The sequence below is a fragment of the Equus caballus genome, chromosome 24 (genome assembly GCF_041296265.1).
Source record: "Equus caballus isolate H_3958 breed thoroughbred chromosome 24, TB-T2T, whole genome shotgun sequence".
Lineage (NCBI taxonomy): Eukaryota > Metazoa > Chordata > Mammalia > Perissodactyla > Equidae > Equus > Equus caballus.
In genome coordinates, this window is record NC_091707.1 from 27,381,808 (window position 1) to 27,396,098 (window position 14,291).

A 14,291-nucleotide genomic window follows, 5' to 3' on the forward strand; every position below is an offset into this window, starting at 1 on the left:
AAATCCTATATCTTATGGAGAGAAATAAACATAATTCCTTATTCATGCTCCTGGACATGAATGATGTGTTTCTTAAAAGACTAAGCTGTTACTTGACCATGTAAAGCCATTTTAACGGAAGACATAGTGATTCTTACCAGTCCAGATGAAAAGTATCAATACAAAAGAATATGGGGGATAAGATTAGCAAATACTCAGCGGAATGCTATATTATCTGGTCATCACTACAGAGCAGCTGGAGACTCACGAGCCTGCTTGACACACAGAGACCTTGGAAAGGTTGTCTTGGGTGATAGAGTGCTTCGTTTCTTTACCTGACCTTGCCATCGTGTTCCCCTCTCAGCCCTCAATTAAGCTGCCGTTAGTATAGGATTTATAACGTGTCACTGGTCCATTCCAGAGAGAGCAACAGAGGTGTGGCTGAAAAGCTGGACGATAAAGAATGGAGACAATTCCCATTTCCATTCAAATCAGGATAGCAACAAAACCATAGCTGACCATCGGGGTAGACCAAGACAGTCCAGCTAGATGCCTATTCCAGGCACTAAATGCCTAGTACCCTTTTTAGAAGGGACATTTCCTCAGAGGGACCAAGATACTCACAGCTTCTACCCATGGTGGGAATACCCAAACCTTGGGAGAAGATTGCTGTTAGTCATGTTGCAATTTTCCAGAAGAGAATCTGTATTTTATCCTTCTTTTACATTTCTAAACAATAAATTTTATAAATGAGGATTTTTAAGGAAAAGAATAGTTTCTTGATAAACCAAATGGGAAAATATTATATGGCAGTGGACCACGTGAATTAGGCAATTTTAGAGTCCTTTTTAGGAATTTTAAATGTTATGAACTTCATTTTGTATAGATAGGATTATATTATTTTGTCTTTTTTTAAATACATAGTGAGACTTTGGAATTCTTTTGTTAGAATTTGACTAATTTAAAAGAAGAATGTTATTCCTTTAGAGATGAGTCTTATTCCAATTTCACAAATTTGGAAATAAAACTCTGACTTTTGAGTTAACAAGGGAAGAAGCCACAGGCATCCAAATTTTAAATTATTGCTTTTATTCAGCACTAGCAGTATCTTGGGTTGTGGGTATAATCTTAAAAATTAAAGTTTGATAAAATGTGTACATATGCATCTTAATTCTCTGCGTTGCCTTCTGTTATTCAGCTAATATGTCAACACCTCTTAGTTCCAGTTTACTCAGCATTTAGGAAGAATTGATTAGTGGTTTAAGCTCTGAAAAAAGTCAGCCTGTTTCCTCAGTTTTCTGTGTTTTGAATGACCTATAGGCTTTGCCAGCTCTCCTGGCCTGAAGACAAAATTGATGAAAGTCAGAGCTGGGGTTTTCCTACCTGTGTACTTCTCAGCCTTCTCCTAAACCACAGTGTGTCTTTTGATGGCTCTAATAATTAATTTGGTCTTCTCTCTTTTCCCTTCCCCCCACCTTCTCCCTGTCTGTTCACAGGTTATCTTGACGAATCAAATTACCACCCATCTGAGTGGAGCCCCAGCTTCTCAGGCAGACCTGGTGTCTCCAGCTGATGATTTGTCCCCGTCTGAAGGTAAGAGATCTGTCCTAGAGGGGCTGAAACTTGACACTGACAGGCAGCCCAAGGCCTCCCTGTTGAGAGCTGGGAGACACAGCTAACAGGCCCTGACCAGTGAACCCAGCTGGAGCCTGGGGATTTGGGCTTGACCACCTTTCCCAGAGTCTGATCCCGTATATTTGGAGAGTCCCTTGCCCTGTCTCTATAAAGTGAGCTTCCTTTTCCACCTGAGGGAGTCATCCTTACAAGCATCTATCACATCCAGCTGGAGGCTTTTTGCTCCTCTTAGGATGTTTTGGGTCTTTAGTATGCGGGCTGGTAGACTGCTAAATGACTTTGTTTTTGAGGCAGATGCTCAAAGGTTGGCTTTACTGGTGGTCTCATAGCAATTTAGCCTTTAGTTTGTGCTGGGTACGTTTGGACTGGCTTAAAGAGTACACCAGTATCATGTGCTGGAGACATGGCATTCCCAAGCAGCTTTACAGAAAGATTAAAAACTCTCCACATTGGTAAATCTGCAAAATTTTCTCCACCCTCCCATGCGAGCAAAGGTCAGGCTGGCTCTGGTTTACGTAGCAAGGGGAATTACACCACTGAGCCGGTCGGTGGTTTCTGGTTTTATTGAAGTTCTTACTTGACATTTCTGAGTTCTGCTAGTTGTAGTCTAACTTCTTTCAGGGCAGAATGCTGTGGGCCTGGGTAGATGTGCATAGCTGTTCCAGGCGCGTCTGCACTTTGCATTTTCTGAGAACTATTCATGATGGGATATATGGACCTTCTAGGCCTAGCAAGGCTCCTGGCTGCCTAGGTGGTTTTCCATCAGTCGACCTACGTTTATGGTCTCACAAATTGCAAGGACCCCACCCCTACTTCTCCTGCTTCTCGGTGGTGGTTTTCAGAGTGAAAACTAATTACTTATTTATGAAAATTATAAAATGCTCTGTGTACCTTATTTCCACATTCAATGATGCTTTACCACTCCCCCATCATGTGGACTGAAAACCAGAATCATTGACTCTTTCTCCATCCTTACACTTCTTTCATCATCAAGGCTTCTTGGTTCTTCTTTCCGAACATATCTTTCCTCTGTCCTCTTTTTTGTCGTTTGTATTGTGATCAGCTGACTTACTAAACTCACAACTGGATTATTTTAATAAATTCCAAAATAGTCTTCCCAGCGCCAGCCTCTATCATTTCCATTCTGCCACTTCCAGACTAAACTTCCCCAGTCTGGCTTCCTTTTGCTGTGTCACTCTTCTACTCAGAAATCTTGGAATTGTTTCAGCCCATTTTCTGAGAGTGGGCTAAAATCAATAAGCCAATTCTAAAATATTCAGAAATTTGTGGTTTGTTAGCTTGAAATCAGCCAGAGTAGAAGTATTTATACCATGGAAATCAGCAAATGCTAAACATCAGGGTTTTTTCTTTTCTTTTGCATGGATCAGTTTCCAAAACACCACTAGATAAAGCTGGTGCTTCTTGACTCTCTGTAGGCTGTCCTTTCCTTCCTGTTCAACTTCAGTTCTCACTACTACCTCGGGTGAAGCTCCTACACCAAGCGTGCCAACTTTCTGCCGGCAGCTCCCCACTCCTGCCTCCAAGCCTCTGCAGAGACAGCTCTCCCTATCTAGAAAAGCATTTCCCTTTTTCACTTCTACCGCTTCTTTTCTTCCCAAATCCTCCCACTGCTTCAAGGTTTATTTCAAGACCACCTCTTCCACAAAACCTCCTTGCCTGTTCCAGTTCATGTTGGTCTCACTCTCTCTTCCTTCTCTGTGGTCCCTCTCCCTGCTCAGCTATATAAAGAAAAGGTCTAGAAAAATTAATTTAACTTTTCATGGTTTCCCAACCCGATGGGTAGATTTTTTTAAAGACAAACTAAGTTGTCTTCGTTTTGTATCCCTGTTGTGCCTGAGTGACTAGCAAAGTTCTGGGTACATAGTAGGCTGTAAATAAATGCTGAACAAATACCATAGTAAATACTTTGTAAGAACAGTAACCATGAGAATCACATAAAGCACCTGTGAACATCATTAGAAATTGTTGTTCTAATTATTTCACACACACACATATTTATTCAGCTCTGAGGAATGTTTCCTGAGCTTGTTTCCTTGTTTGAAAACCAATAAATAATAGTAGCTTGCTTTGTCTTGCCTTCCTGGTTTATCTTAAGCAAAGAAGAGGAGTAAAACAGATACAGGGGAAATTGCTTTGGGGCTCCAGTGTTATCACTTCAAGGAAATGTCATGTTCATGGCGAGGGGAGAATTACCAGCTCATCCTTAGACACCTTTTTCTTATTATGAAATCCAAGATAGAATGGAAATAGTGGATTTTTCTGGATCTTTTCCATATGTAACTGAGCAGGTAAAGAAGCTATAGAAATATTTTTCCCTAAGTCTGTAATGAAGTTCCTTACTAGTGAATTAAAGTGGGACAAATGTCTTCAAAGATTTATACCTATTCAGATCATTACAATGGTGTTAATGTTGCTATGATTAATATGTATCAATTGCTTTGTTGTTGTTTCAAGCATTTGTTGTATCAGCTTTGCCATTGTGTTACTAGCTCTGTGATCTTGGGCAGGTCTTTTAATCACTTTGGGCCTGTTTTTTTTCTGCTAAATGACAAGTTAGCTGCATATGAGATTGCTGAAGTCTCTTCTAACTCTAACATTGTAAGCTCATGATGTGAGTCTGAAGATCAGGAACATTCACTCATTGATGGGGTTTTAAAATTCTGATTACAGAGTAGGAAGCATGACCTGTGGTCCTAGATTAAACATGATGGAAAGGATCTTCAGAAATCTTAGTACTGATGCTTTGGCATAACTATAACAGCCTCCTCTCCCCATATTGCTATCTCTTTCTCACTCTAAACACTCTGGTCTTGTCTGTCTGTCTCTTGCTCTCTCTGCCTCTCTCCCACACAAATGTGTACACGAGAAGTAGTGTGTACAAACCAGTGAGAGTGAGAAACACACTGTGATGGGGTGAGCTCAGGGTTCACCTGTCCCCTAATAGCTTTCAGCTGCAGAGCAGAGGGTGCTGCTTAAACAGTGCTCCCTTGAAAACAGTTGTGGGGTGAGAACAAGTGGCCAAGAGCAGCCAGTGATAAAATGATCTGAGTTGACCTGAGAGAAGTACCCAGCAGGGGCTGATTTGGGGAAACGAAGTCCCTTCTGCTCTAACACAGAACAGGGAATTCAAGTGACCTGGCCCAACTGAGAGATCTCTTCCACCCCAGTGGATCCTGTACTATTAATATCTGCCAGCTGCAGACCCAGAGCATCCCCCTGCTGAGATCAAAAGAGCCCCTATCTTAGCTGGAACAAGGTCATCTGCACAGGGTTATAAAAACGAGCCCCGGCTGGCTGCAGGGACCTCTCTGGGGGAGGAGAAGTCAGGAGATGGGGAGGCGCTCTCTCACGCTCCTTTAATCTCGGCTGACCAGCTGTTGCCCTCCCAGAGTTTGTAAAGTTGAGAGTTCTTTGTTTTTGTGTTGCTGGATTTTTTTCCTTATTAAATTTGTGGCTGGGTTGTTGCTTGGATTATGTAGACCCATGTTCACCGCTTGGGTCCACGGTGTGATTCCCTTCATTGAGGTTTCATTCCACTGTTGAATTGTTGAGCTCCCAGGCAGGAGAGCCAAAGAAGGGATAAGTGGACCCCAAAGGCCAAGGACTTTCCCAGCATTGCTCTTGCCCCATGGCTCTGTGTCTTGAGAAGGAATGAGAGAGCAAATTGAATTTTCTCTATTTAGTTAACTCCTCATACGTGCAGTGTGCCTGTCAATTTTCAGCCTGCCTTTCACAAACATTATTTCGTTCAGTTGGGAGAATGAAACTTTCAAGACTCATGCAAATTGACCAAAGTTATACTGTCAACCTAAGGGCAGAAAGTAGGATTTTTGGTTTTATAATCTACTTTGTTCTCAACCAGGCTCTGTGAGTCAAAGTATTTTCTGCTTTAGTTTTTTGTTTTGTTGATGGAAACTCAGGCATCTTGGTTATTACAGAGTTCAGTGACTGGTTAGTGACTAGGTTATTGTGACTGTTCCGTGGCCAAGGACATGTTTCTTGGATACCCTTGCCAATTCTTCCTGGTGGTCATAGAAGACACTAAGGATGATGGGATCTCAGTCATAGGGAATATCCCTTTTCCCCATAGTGATCAGTAAAGAAGGGATCTAACGGTCCATCTGGCCTAAGACACCATATCCTATTCTGAAGTCAACTGGGATTTGAGCAGAAGGACTTGCTAAGCCCCTGTCTACCTGGGCACAGTTGGTAGGTGAGGTTGATGTACAGGGGACAGTGGGCCCTGTGCAAGGTTGATGCTCTGCTCAACATAGACCATTGGCTTTCTTTCCTCTGATGATTTAGTAGCAGTTACTTCAGTGTGGTGACACAGCCCATTTCAGAGCCCCAGAAGGCTTCATAGAAAGGAAGACATTATTAAACTGCCATTCTGGCATTCCCAGCATCTGGCATGTTAGGATACTTTTATCTACATTCATAGTTTTTGGTAGATAATAGCACTTAAAAACTAAAAGTGCATGGATGGGTCAAGGAAAGAACACAAGAGAAAAAGCAGTACTTACTAAAACCAAGAATGGTTCCTAGTTTTAGTATTGGAAGCCTTTTTATTCTGGTTGAATTGATGGCTGATTTCATGTGCACGAGAAAGTATTTTGGGGATTCACATTCTCAAACAAACCATCCCTGCAAAAAGCTGGAGTCCATTTGAAAGATTATATGCAAGTACGTGGCTTGTGTCTCTTAAAATAAATTCAACAAGCAAGAACAGCTCAGAATGGTTAGGGCGAATCAGGGACTCAAGGTTGTGAAAGAAGCCGACTTCAAAGCGTGGTATGAATTTTCAAGTTTTATTTCCACTCTTGCTTTCCAGCTGGATCTGCTCTGGATTTACTGCAGGATGTTTGAAAATGTGGCTCCCTGCTAATCTCAGACAGTTGCTATGATCAATGGTTTCTTTCATTTCCGATAAAAAACACTGGTGTTTCTGCTTAAATTGTGTGTCCTTTCAGCTTTATTATTGTAGTTGTAATTTATTGTCCAGCATTACCCAAATTTGTAATCCATTAACCACAAACTTTGGGCTGGGTTGGTCAAGTTAGCAGAACTCTCTCCACACTTTAGCTCCAAGGCCCTCCACAGCCCAACCCCAAACGACATGTTCCTTGGTTTGGGTAAGACCATGTATAAATGAATACGAGTGGAGCAGCTTTAAAAATCCACCTCTCAGGGGTATGGTGCAGTTGACGATAATTAGTGCTTTGAAAACATAAAGTGTGACCATGTGACTGCAAAGTTAATATTAACAACTATGATCAACATTGTTAACATTAGCATTTCCATACTATTTTAAAATGTCTTCAAATGATGAATCACTTAATCCACCTCAAACAACTGAAGCATGAAGGAGAGAAGGGAATTGCTCAAAGGCCACACAGTAAGTGAGAGGTGGTGGTGCCCGGAATAGAAGTCACAGCCCCTCCTGTGAAATCCTCGATTTGGACACCGCTGCCTCTTAGGAGTGAGTTTTGGATTAAAATGTTTGTGTCCTGGTGACCTTTCAATTTTTGATTCCAAAGCCACAGACATATATCAACACACACAACTTCACATGCTTCTATTCACAAGGGGACACACACCTACCCACGCTCCACTCTCCCTAGTTTTCAAGAATCTATGGCACTAAGCTGGGTGTATATTACTTCCAGCAACTGTTCAGATGCCATGAAAGGCCTAATTTATAGAAAAAGATGAAAAGCACCAAGAACCTGTGGTGTTCAGCTAAAGAAAGCCTAAATATTATGTGAGGTGGGGGCAACTAGAGCTGAGAGGGTTGGGCACAGCCTACGCATGTCTCAAAGCTGTAAATCTCAAAAGGGAGGAGAACTCGTTGAGGAGTTTCAGCCGGGCGGCCGGGGGCAATAGAGCCACAGCTGAGGGATCAAAGGAGAAAGAGAACGTTGAAGTCAACCACCAGGAAGTGCTTCTTGGTCAGGAGCTCTGTTTTGCTAGCGATAGGTTGCCAGAGAAAGACACATTTGAAGCATGAGGTGCATTAAGATTCGATTAGGTGAGAGCCAGAGAGTTTTCTTTGGGAAGCAGTTTTTGAGGTGGTTCGTGGGAGGGCTGAGCTAGATGTTTTGAAAGTATTTTTCCCTTACCCTCAGACCTCTTCACCGTTTTGGATTGACTGGCTAATTTCCCATATCTGCACATGTTCCTGTTAACATCTCAGTGTCATGAAGGCAGAAGGGATGAGAGAACCAAAGCCAGTTTTGTCAGTTGCTTGAACTACAGAGATGATGGGGCCAAAAGCCCAGGGAATGGGATGCCAAGAGGTAGTGTGATTCCAGAGGGCTTCAAGTTGGAAGGTTCTCTGAGAGGAGATCCTTGCTTGTCTACCATGATTGAAGAGAATTCTCTACCAAACACCAGAGGCCTCTAGGTCAAAGATCATAAAGCAGGGAAGAAGGCCTGGTGTCTAGGAGTGGTACCTGGGGCATAACTTAGTTTGTGTTGTAATGTGGCATGAAAAACTTTCAGAATGCATTTGTGATGTTTACTAGGATTTGGGGAGGATTGTAACAAGGTCTGACAAAGGCATCTGGCCCAAGGATAGTCCAGCTGAGCTCTGACCTGGGTTCCAATCTCTTGGAGGGCTTTGCTCTTCTTCACTTTTTTGGTAAGCCACTCAATAAATACTAGTTGGATTAAACTGTATTTCATTCAGTCATACTGACATTTCCTATGCATTAACTGCATTCCTGCACATATTAGCATAGTTTTAGAGCTATGGTCCCTCCAAAAAAAACTTTTTGGCTAGATGAAGAAACCTTCAGGTGGCTTTCAACCTGATGATTTCATGAGTGGTAGGGCCCCTACTACATGGACTATCTTAATGTTACAGGAAATTCAGACAAGAGCAAGGTTTGGTCCCTGTCCTTAAGATATTTACGATGTGGTTTGAGAATAATTCTGAAGGAAAACAGTATTAAGTAGAATGTGTGTGGTGTTTTCAGACAAGTCTGGTGTGCACCAAAGCCTCCAGGATTTAGGAAGAGGAACCATCTCTTTCAGCAGAGGAGAATTTGAAGGGTCCAGGGAGGAAGATGTAACAGGCCTCAAGAGTTGGGTAAGATTTCAATAGGCAGAGAGGAATAAAGATCAGGAAATGCTATAAACTAAGGCATTAAGTTCAAATGGGCCATGTCTGCCCATATCTTCTGTCATTTTCCCCCTCTCAAAGTCTGTTCTAGCCACACAGCCCACTCTCTTGTTCTCAAACTCACTAGTGTTTCTGCTGCTGGGCTTTTGCTCTAGCTGTTCCCACTGACTGGAGCACTTGTCCAGATCCTCCTTTGGTCTGCTCTCTCACTGCATTCAGTCTTGCTCAAGTGTCATCTTCTCAGAGAAGTCGTCTTTCACCTCTCTATCTAAGATGGAACCCTTACCCCCATCCCATCCTTATCTATCCCCTAAACCTACTTTAGTTTTTCTTCATTGCCCTTATCACTGCCTGACCTTGTATTATAAATTTATTTGTTTATGGGTTTATTGTCTGCCTCCTTTGCTTTCATATAATCTCCTTAAGGACAAGAACTTTGTCTTGACTACTCCTGTATCCACTAGTTCCTAGAGGGTACTCAATAAATATGGAATCTGTGTTGTAGGGCAATGCAGGATATGTTGGGAAGGGGACAGAGGAGCCCCATTTGCCTGGGGCTTGGGGTAAATGTAGGGAGATCATGTATAATAAATCTAGAGGTAAGTTGGAGCCAAACTTTGAATGCCAGACTGAATTTAAATTTTATGCTAAAATGATCATAGCTGTGCACTCTGAAGACTATCTAGATGACATGTGTAGGATGGCTTAGGGATGGAGAGATTAGAGGTAAGGAAATGGTGAACTCACCAAATGTTTAGGGAAATGTGGCACCCATTATGCACCAGGAGTATACTTAGTGCTGAGGATACAGAGATGGAAGAATGACATTCTGATGGAGGATATATCATTACCAAAGATGGCAAGGGCATGGTCATTTAAAGAATTGCCAACCACTCCTTTGACTGGGAGTGCAGGGGACGTGTAGGAGAATGGCAAGGGATGAAACTTGGGAAGTGGTCAGTGTAGATCATGGACATCTGGCATGCCATGTTAAGGAGTTTATGATTTTTCCTGAAGCCCCTGTGAGAAGAATGTGAAGATAATCCATTGGCAACACATCATTTCCTTGATCAACATGATTGATGAGGCTTATTTGACTGGCTAGGAATGTTTCTCCTCCTCCCTTATAGTTCCATGTGCATCCCTCCCAAAGCCATGTGCTCAATCAAAGAAGATGGATGATCTGCCCAGATAGAGTAGGGCTGTTCTTTAGTCAAGGATGTGGGGTGGTTGTGTTTCCCTACCAGAACCTTTGTTCCAGTGGTTCTCTCACCTAGAGGGGTTATTAATACACGCATTGCTGGGCTCCCATTCCCAGAGTTTCAGTCAGTCTGGGGAGGGGTCACAGAATTTGCATTTCTAACAAATTCTCAGGAGTTGTTGATACTGCTGGTCTAGGGACCACAGTTTGAGAGCTACTGCTTTATTCATTGAGTCTCTTATCTGTGTTAGGCACCAAAAGTACCAAGATGAATGTGTCTCCATCTGAGCTCTCAAGGAGACAATACCCTGAGAGGGGAGATAGGCATGTAGAAAGGGTACCATCAGGACTCATGGTAGCCATATGCCTCCATTGAGTCACTAGTGGTGTTTTCTGCAGGCTTTGCCTCAGCTCTGGGATAGAGTAGTTACTAGACTGTTTCAGGGCTCTTTTGGTAACAAGAAACAGAAAGCCACTGAAGTTTGCTTTAAAAAAATCACGCCTATTAATAACAGTAGCTAACATTTATGGACTATATATTGTGTGCCTGGCATTGTTCATCCATTATGGCATTTAATCCTCACAACAACCCTCTGAGGTGGATGGTAATCATTATCCTATTTTATAGATGAAGGAACTGAAGCTTAGAAAGCAATACAATTACTGGCAGAACCAGAATTCCAACCTAGGGAGTCTGGCTTCAGAACTTACATTTTTATCCACTAAGTTCTTCTATAAGGACATAACTGGGATTCTCATGGCTATGTGTAAATAGAAATTAAAATATAGCCAGATCACTTGGGAGTTGCAAAGTTTGAAACTTAGGTCATTCTCTTCATTCTTCTCACATCTGCCTTGGCTTTCCATGGCACTGACCCTTGACCTTATGATCTAGTTGGCCCAATTTACTTTTACACCTGTTAATTCTGAGGATGGGTTGTCCTTTGGTCCAATCGAGCATGACCAAGAAGTCATATAGTAAAGAACGTGACCAGTACACCTTTCCTTTCAGTAGGGTCCGTGGATAAGGGACATTTTTCCCTTATAAGGGGATATGCATGAAGGGCAGATTCCTTTAGAAGGGAGTACCTGTGAAGTGAGTACCCCAACATAATCTCTAGTTGAAGGACTTTGTCCAACTGAGCAGATATTATTAGTAAGTTTGCTAAGTTTGTCTGTGTATCAATCCCATCAGTCATGTCCATTCTCAGCATCCTCCCCTTCTTCCAGATCAAATTTTTGATATTATCTACCCATTGCTAGTCCATGCCTTCAAGCCAATATGCTGGATTTTTAAAAAAAATTTGAAAACATTTTCTTTCTAGTCTCACATAGCCATCTGCCTACACTTTGATCTACTTTTCCTTATACCCACAGTCAGCTCTAGACTATCTCTTCAGGGGAAAAAGAGGTCTGTTCTCTTTATCTGGAATCCACTACGTACTCTAAACAATTATTATCTGATGAGATATGAGGCCTAAAGTTACCTGTGTATAAGTCACCTCCTATTCAGGGACATATGACAGACACATTAGCACAGATTGTGTCCCATGGTCAGCCATCATGTACCACTGCTTAAGACAAGAGAAGCCAGAGAAGCCAAGATGGCAGCTGGATGACTGAAGTATGTGCAGCGGAGAACTCTATATCTGTAAGTTGCATCCTTTCCATAATTTATGATATGCTGGGGCAAAATTACTTTCTACTCTCAAGAGAGGATCTCCCTTTTATGGGTTAAGTACAAATGTGTGTGTGTCTTGGGGAGGGGTTCCTGTGTTTTAATAGAAGACAGTGAGGCCTTTTTAGGTTCTGATGTTGATTTTCTTAACCATGCATCTATCTAATAGGCCCATAAAAGCAGCTACAAGAATCTAAGTTCCTGGGAGCATTACTTCCAGCCGTAGAGGATGGATGATACTCCAGTGGGCCAAGGATTAAAGAGGGAAACTTTTTGTTTTTAAATATCATATATAGATAAAGGAGGCTAGAAAAGTGCCAAAATAAACTGCTTCCGAGTTGAATGACAAGGAAATATACCCCCAAGAGAGCCTAGACCAGAGATAGAGTAAATAATTGGCCATCTTTAAAGGTAGAGCCCAGGAAACAAGCATGAGTAAGTGGCTGCCAGAGCCCAAGGAGTGGATCCAAGGCCCAGCCAGGAAGAACACTCCTTGCTCCTCCAGAGACCAGACTGGAACCAAGGGAAATAGGTTGCACGTTGATGTCATAGCACAAAATTAAGATAAATCAGCAAGAAAATGCTATCTTAGGGTCATTAGAATGTAAGATCCTTGAGGTCAGGAGTCTTTGTCTCTCTTGTTCACTACTAGAGCCCCAGACCTAGAATAGTGCTTGGTAATAGTAGTTACTCAATATATATTTGATGAATAAATGAGCACCTATAACTACAAGGGGGCAATCAAAGAATTATGTAAAGCTTTAGACCTATATTTACCTAAAGGAAGCATGAAACTGCCATTGTGATTTTTCTCACCGATATATCATGTGTATTCCAAAAATCCTTCTGAGTGCAGTCAGCTTTAACTATGTATCTATACTGACTGTGTGTGATAAATAACAACAGGCAGCACAGGGAAAGTGTCAGAAAGGAAAGACCAGGAGTCTAATAGCTCTGCTTTTGAAGGAGAAATCTCTCACATTCGCATGAGAGTGGTGACTGAAGTTGTTCAATCTGATTTACAATAAGGATATTTATTAGTACCTGCTACCTACTAGGTCCTGTGCTAGGCAGATATGAGGGATACAGAGATAAAAGCTACCGCCCCTGCCCTTTGGGAAGCTCACAGTCAGGTGGTTGGGGAATCATGGTGGGTGAGTACACAAAGTGTGCCATGAGGGCTCTAGGTTCTGGATTTCCTGGGCAAGCACAGAGCAGTGCTAGTTTGGGGATGATAGCTCTCTAGGAAGGCTTTTCAGGGAGGAGACACTTGAGCTGGGTCTTGAAGGATCAGTAGTGGTTCCCAAGAGGAGAAAGAAGAGGGGAAAATGCTCCTGGCCAAGGGAAAGGTCCCTGTCATGGACTAGAGGTAGGGTGCCCAGGGAGACAGACCCGTGGGAGGTCCGTGATGGCCAGCATGGAGGGGAGTGGTGAGAGATTGTTCTGTAGAGAAAGGCAGGGGCCAGATTATGAAAGGTCTTGTACCCCGTGCTAGTCATGTGAATTCTTTCCTGAGGATGATGGGGAGCTACTGAAACAGGGAAGTGATAGGATCATTTTGTGGTTCAAAGAGATTTCTCAGGCAGCAGTTTATAGATTAGGCGGATGGAGATGAAACTAGAGAACTTGGACTTTGTTCTTTTTGAGGGGAATCACTTTTGGGTGGGGATAGCCCTAAATTTCTTAGGCAGTGGGAACTTGATAATAAGCTTACCCATTCTAAAGTCTGGGTGGCCAGGTCTGGTTTGGATTTCCCACCTCATCAACCTGGGAGAGATTTCTTTGGTGCACTAGGCTTCTGAGCAGCATCAGGTGAGCCCTCCATTTATCAAGGTCCATATAGTTAGAAATGCCTATCTGTAATTCTTTGCTAGGTAGAGAAAATAGCAAGTGATTTAAAGTAATAAACAGCACTATGGAAATAAATACATGTTTTATGTTCCTTTTGTTAGTGATTATAATAATAATATTGAGTGCCTATTATGTGTCAGGCACTATACTAAGCTTGAAAACTCTCAACAGCTTTGTGGGGTTCAAGTATTACCCCCATTTTACAAACAAAGAAACAGACACAGAGCGTTTACATAGCTTGCTGATGATCACCTGACTGGTGATTAGTTGGGATTTGAACCTAGAGAGTCTGGCTCAGGGCCTGTGCTCTTGACCAGTATGCTACACTCAGCTCTACAAGACGTTAATACCTCAGACAGCTTATGATCATGTATTTCAGTCATTGCCAGAGTTGAGAGGGCTCCGTGCTTCAACATAATAATCGTGGCATTTCTTTGTCCACACCCCGAAATCTCTTTACAGACAGGCATTAGAGAAGCAGTGTGTTTTACCAGCAGATAAAGCACTGCATTTGGAATTAGTAGACCTGTGTTCCAGGGCCAGCTCTGCCACAAACCATCTGTGTTGTTTTGAGCAAGTCGGTTAACTTCTCTGGGCCTCAGTTCCCTCAGCCACATATATAGGGGGTTACATCAGGCGATGCCTGCAAAGTTTGCTTCTTCAAAGGGCAAGGTGGTATTTTCTCTTTCAAGCTTCAGACAGGCTTCTCCGTTTAGCTTTAAAGATGAATAAAGCAAACCCCAAGCTGGACCTCCCCCTCGTTTTGGCGTATCCCTTTGTCACTGTTATATTCTATTGGCTAT

At 42.4% G+C, this 14,291-nt stretch overlaps 1 protein-coding gene across 16 annotated transcripts in view; it reads left to right on the forward strand.

Annotated features, from left to right (window-relative positions):
* RAD51B (RAD51 paralog B) overlaps nucleotides 1–14,291 on the forward strand; it is a 672,310-nt gene that overhangs the window by 397,526 nt on the left and 260,493 nt on the right. For all 16 annotated transcript variants that reach the window (XR_011432061.1, XR_011432060.1, XR_011432058.1 and 13 more), the window contains one exon: nucleotides 1,476–1,572. Coding sequence is in view for 7 of the 16 variants with exons in the window: in XM_070249662.1 (XP_070105763.1) it covers nucleotides 1,476–1,572 (97 nt within the window). In the remaining 9 variants the exon portion in view is untranslated. The remainder of the gene's footprint in view (nucleotides 1–1,475; nucleotides 1,573–14,291) is intronic.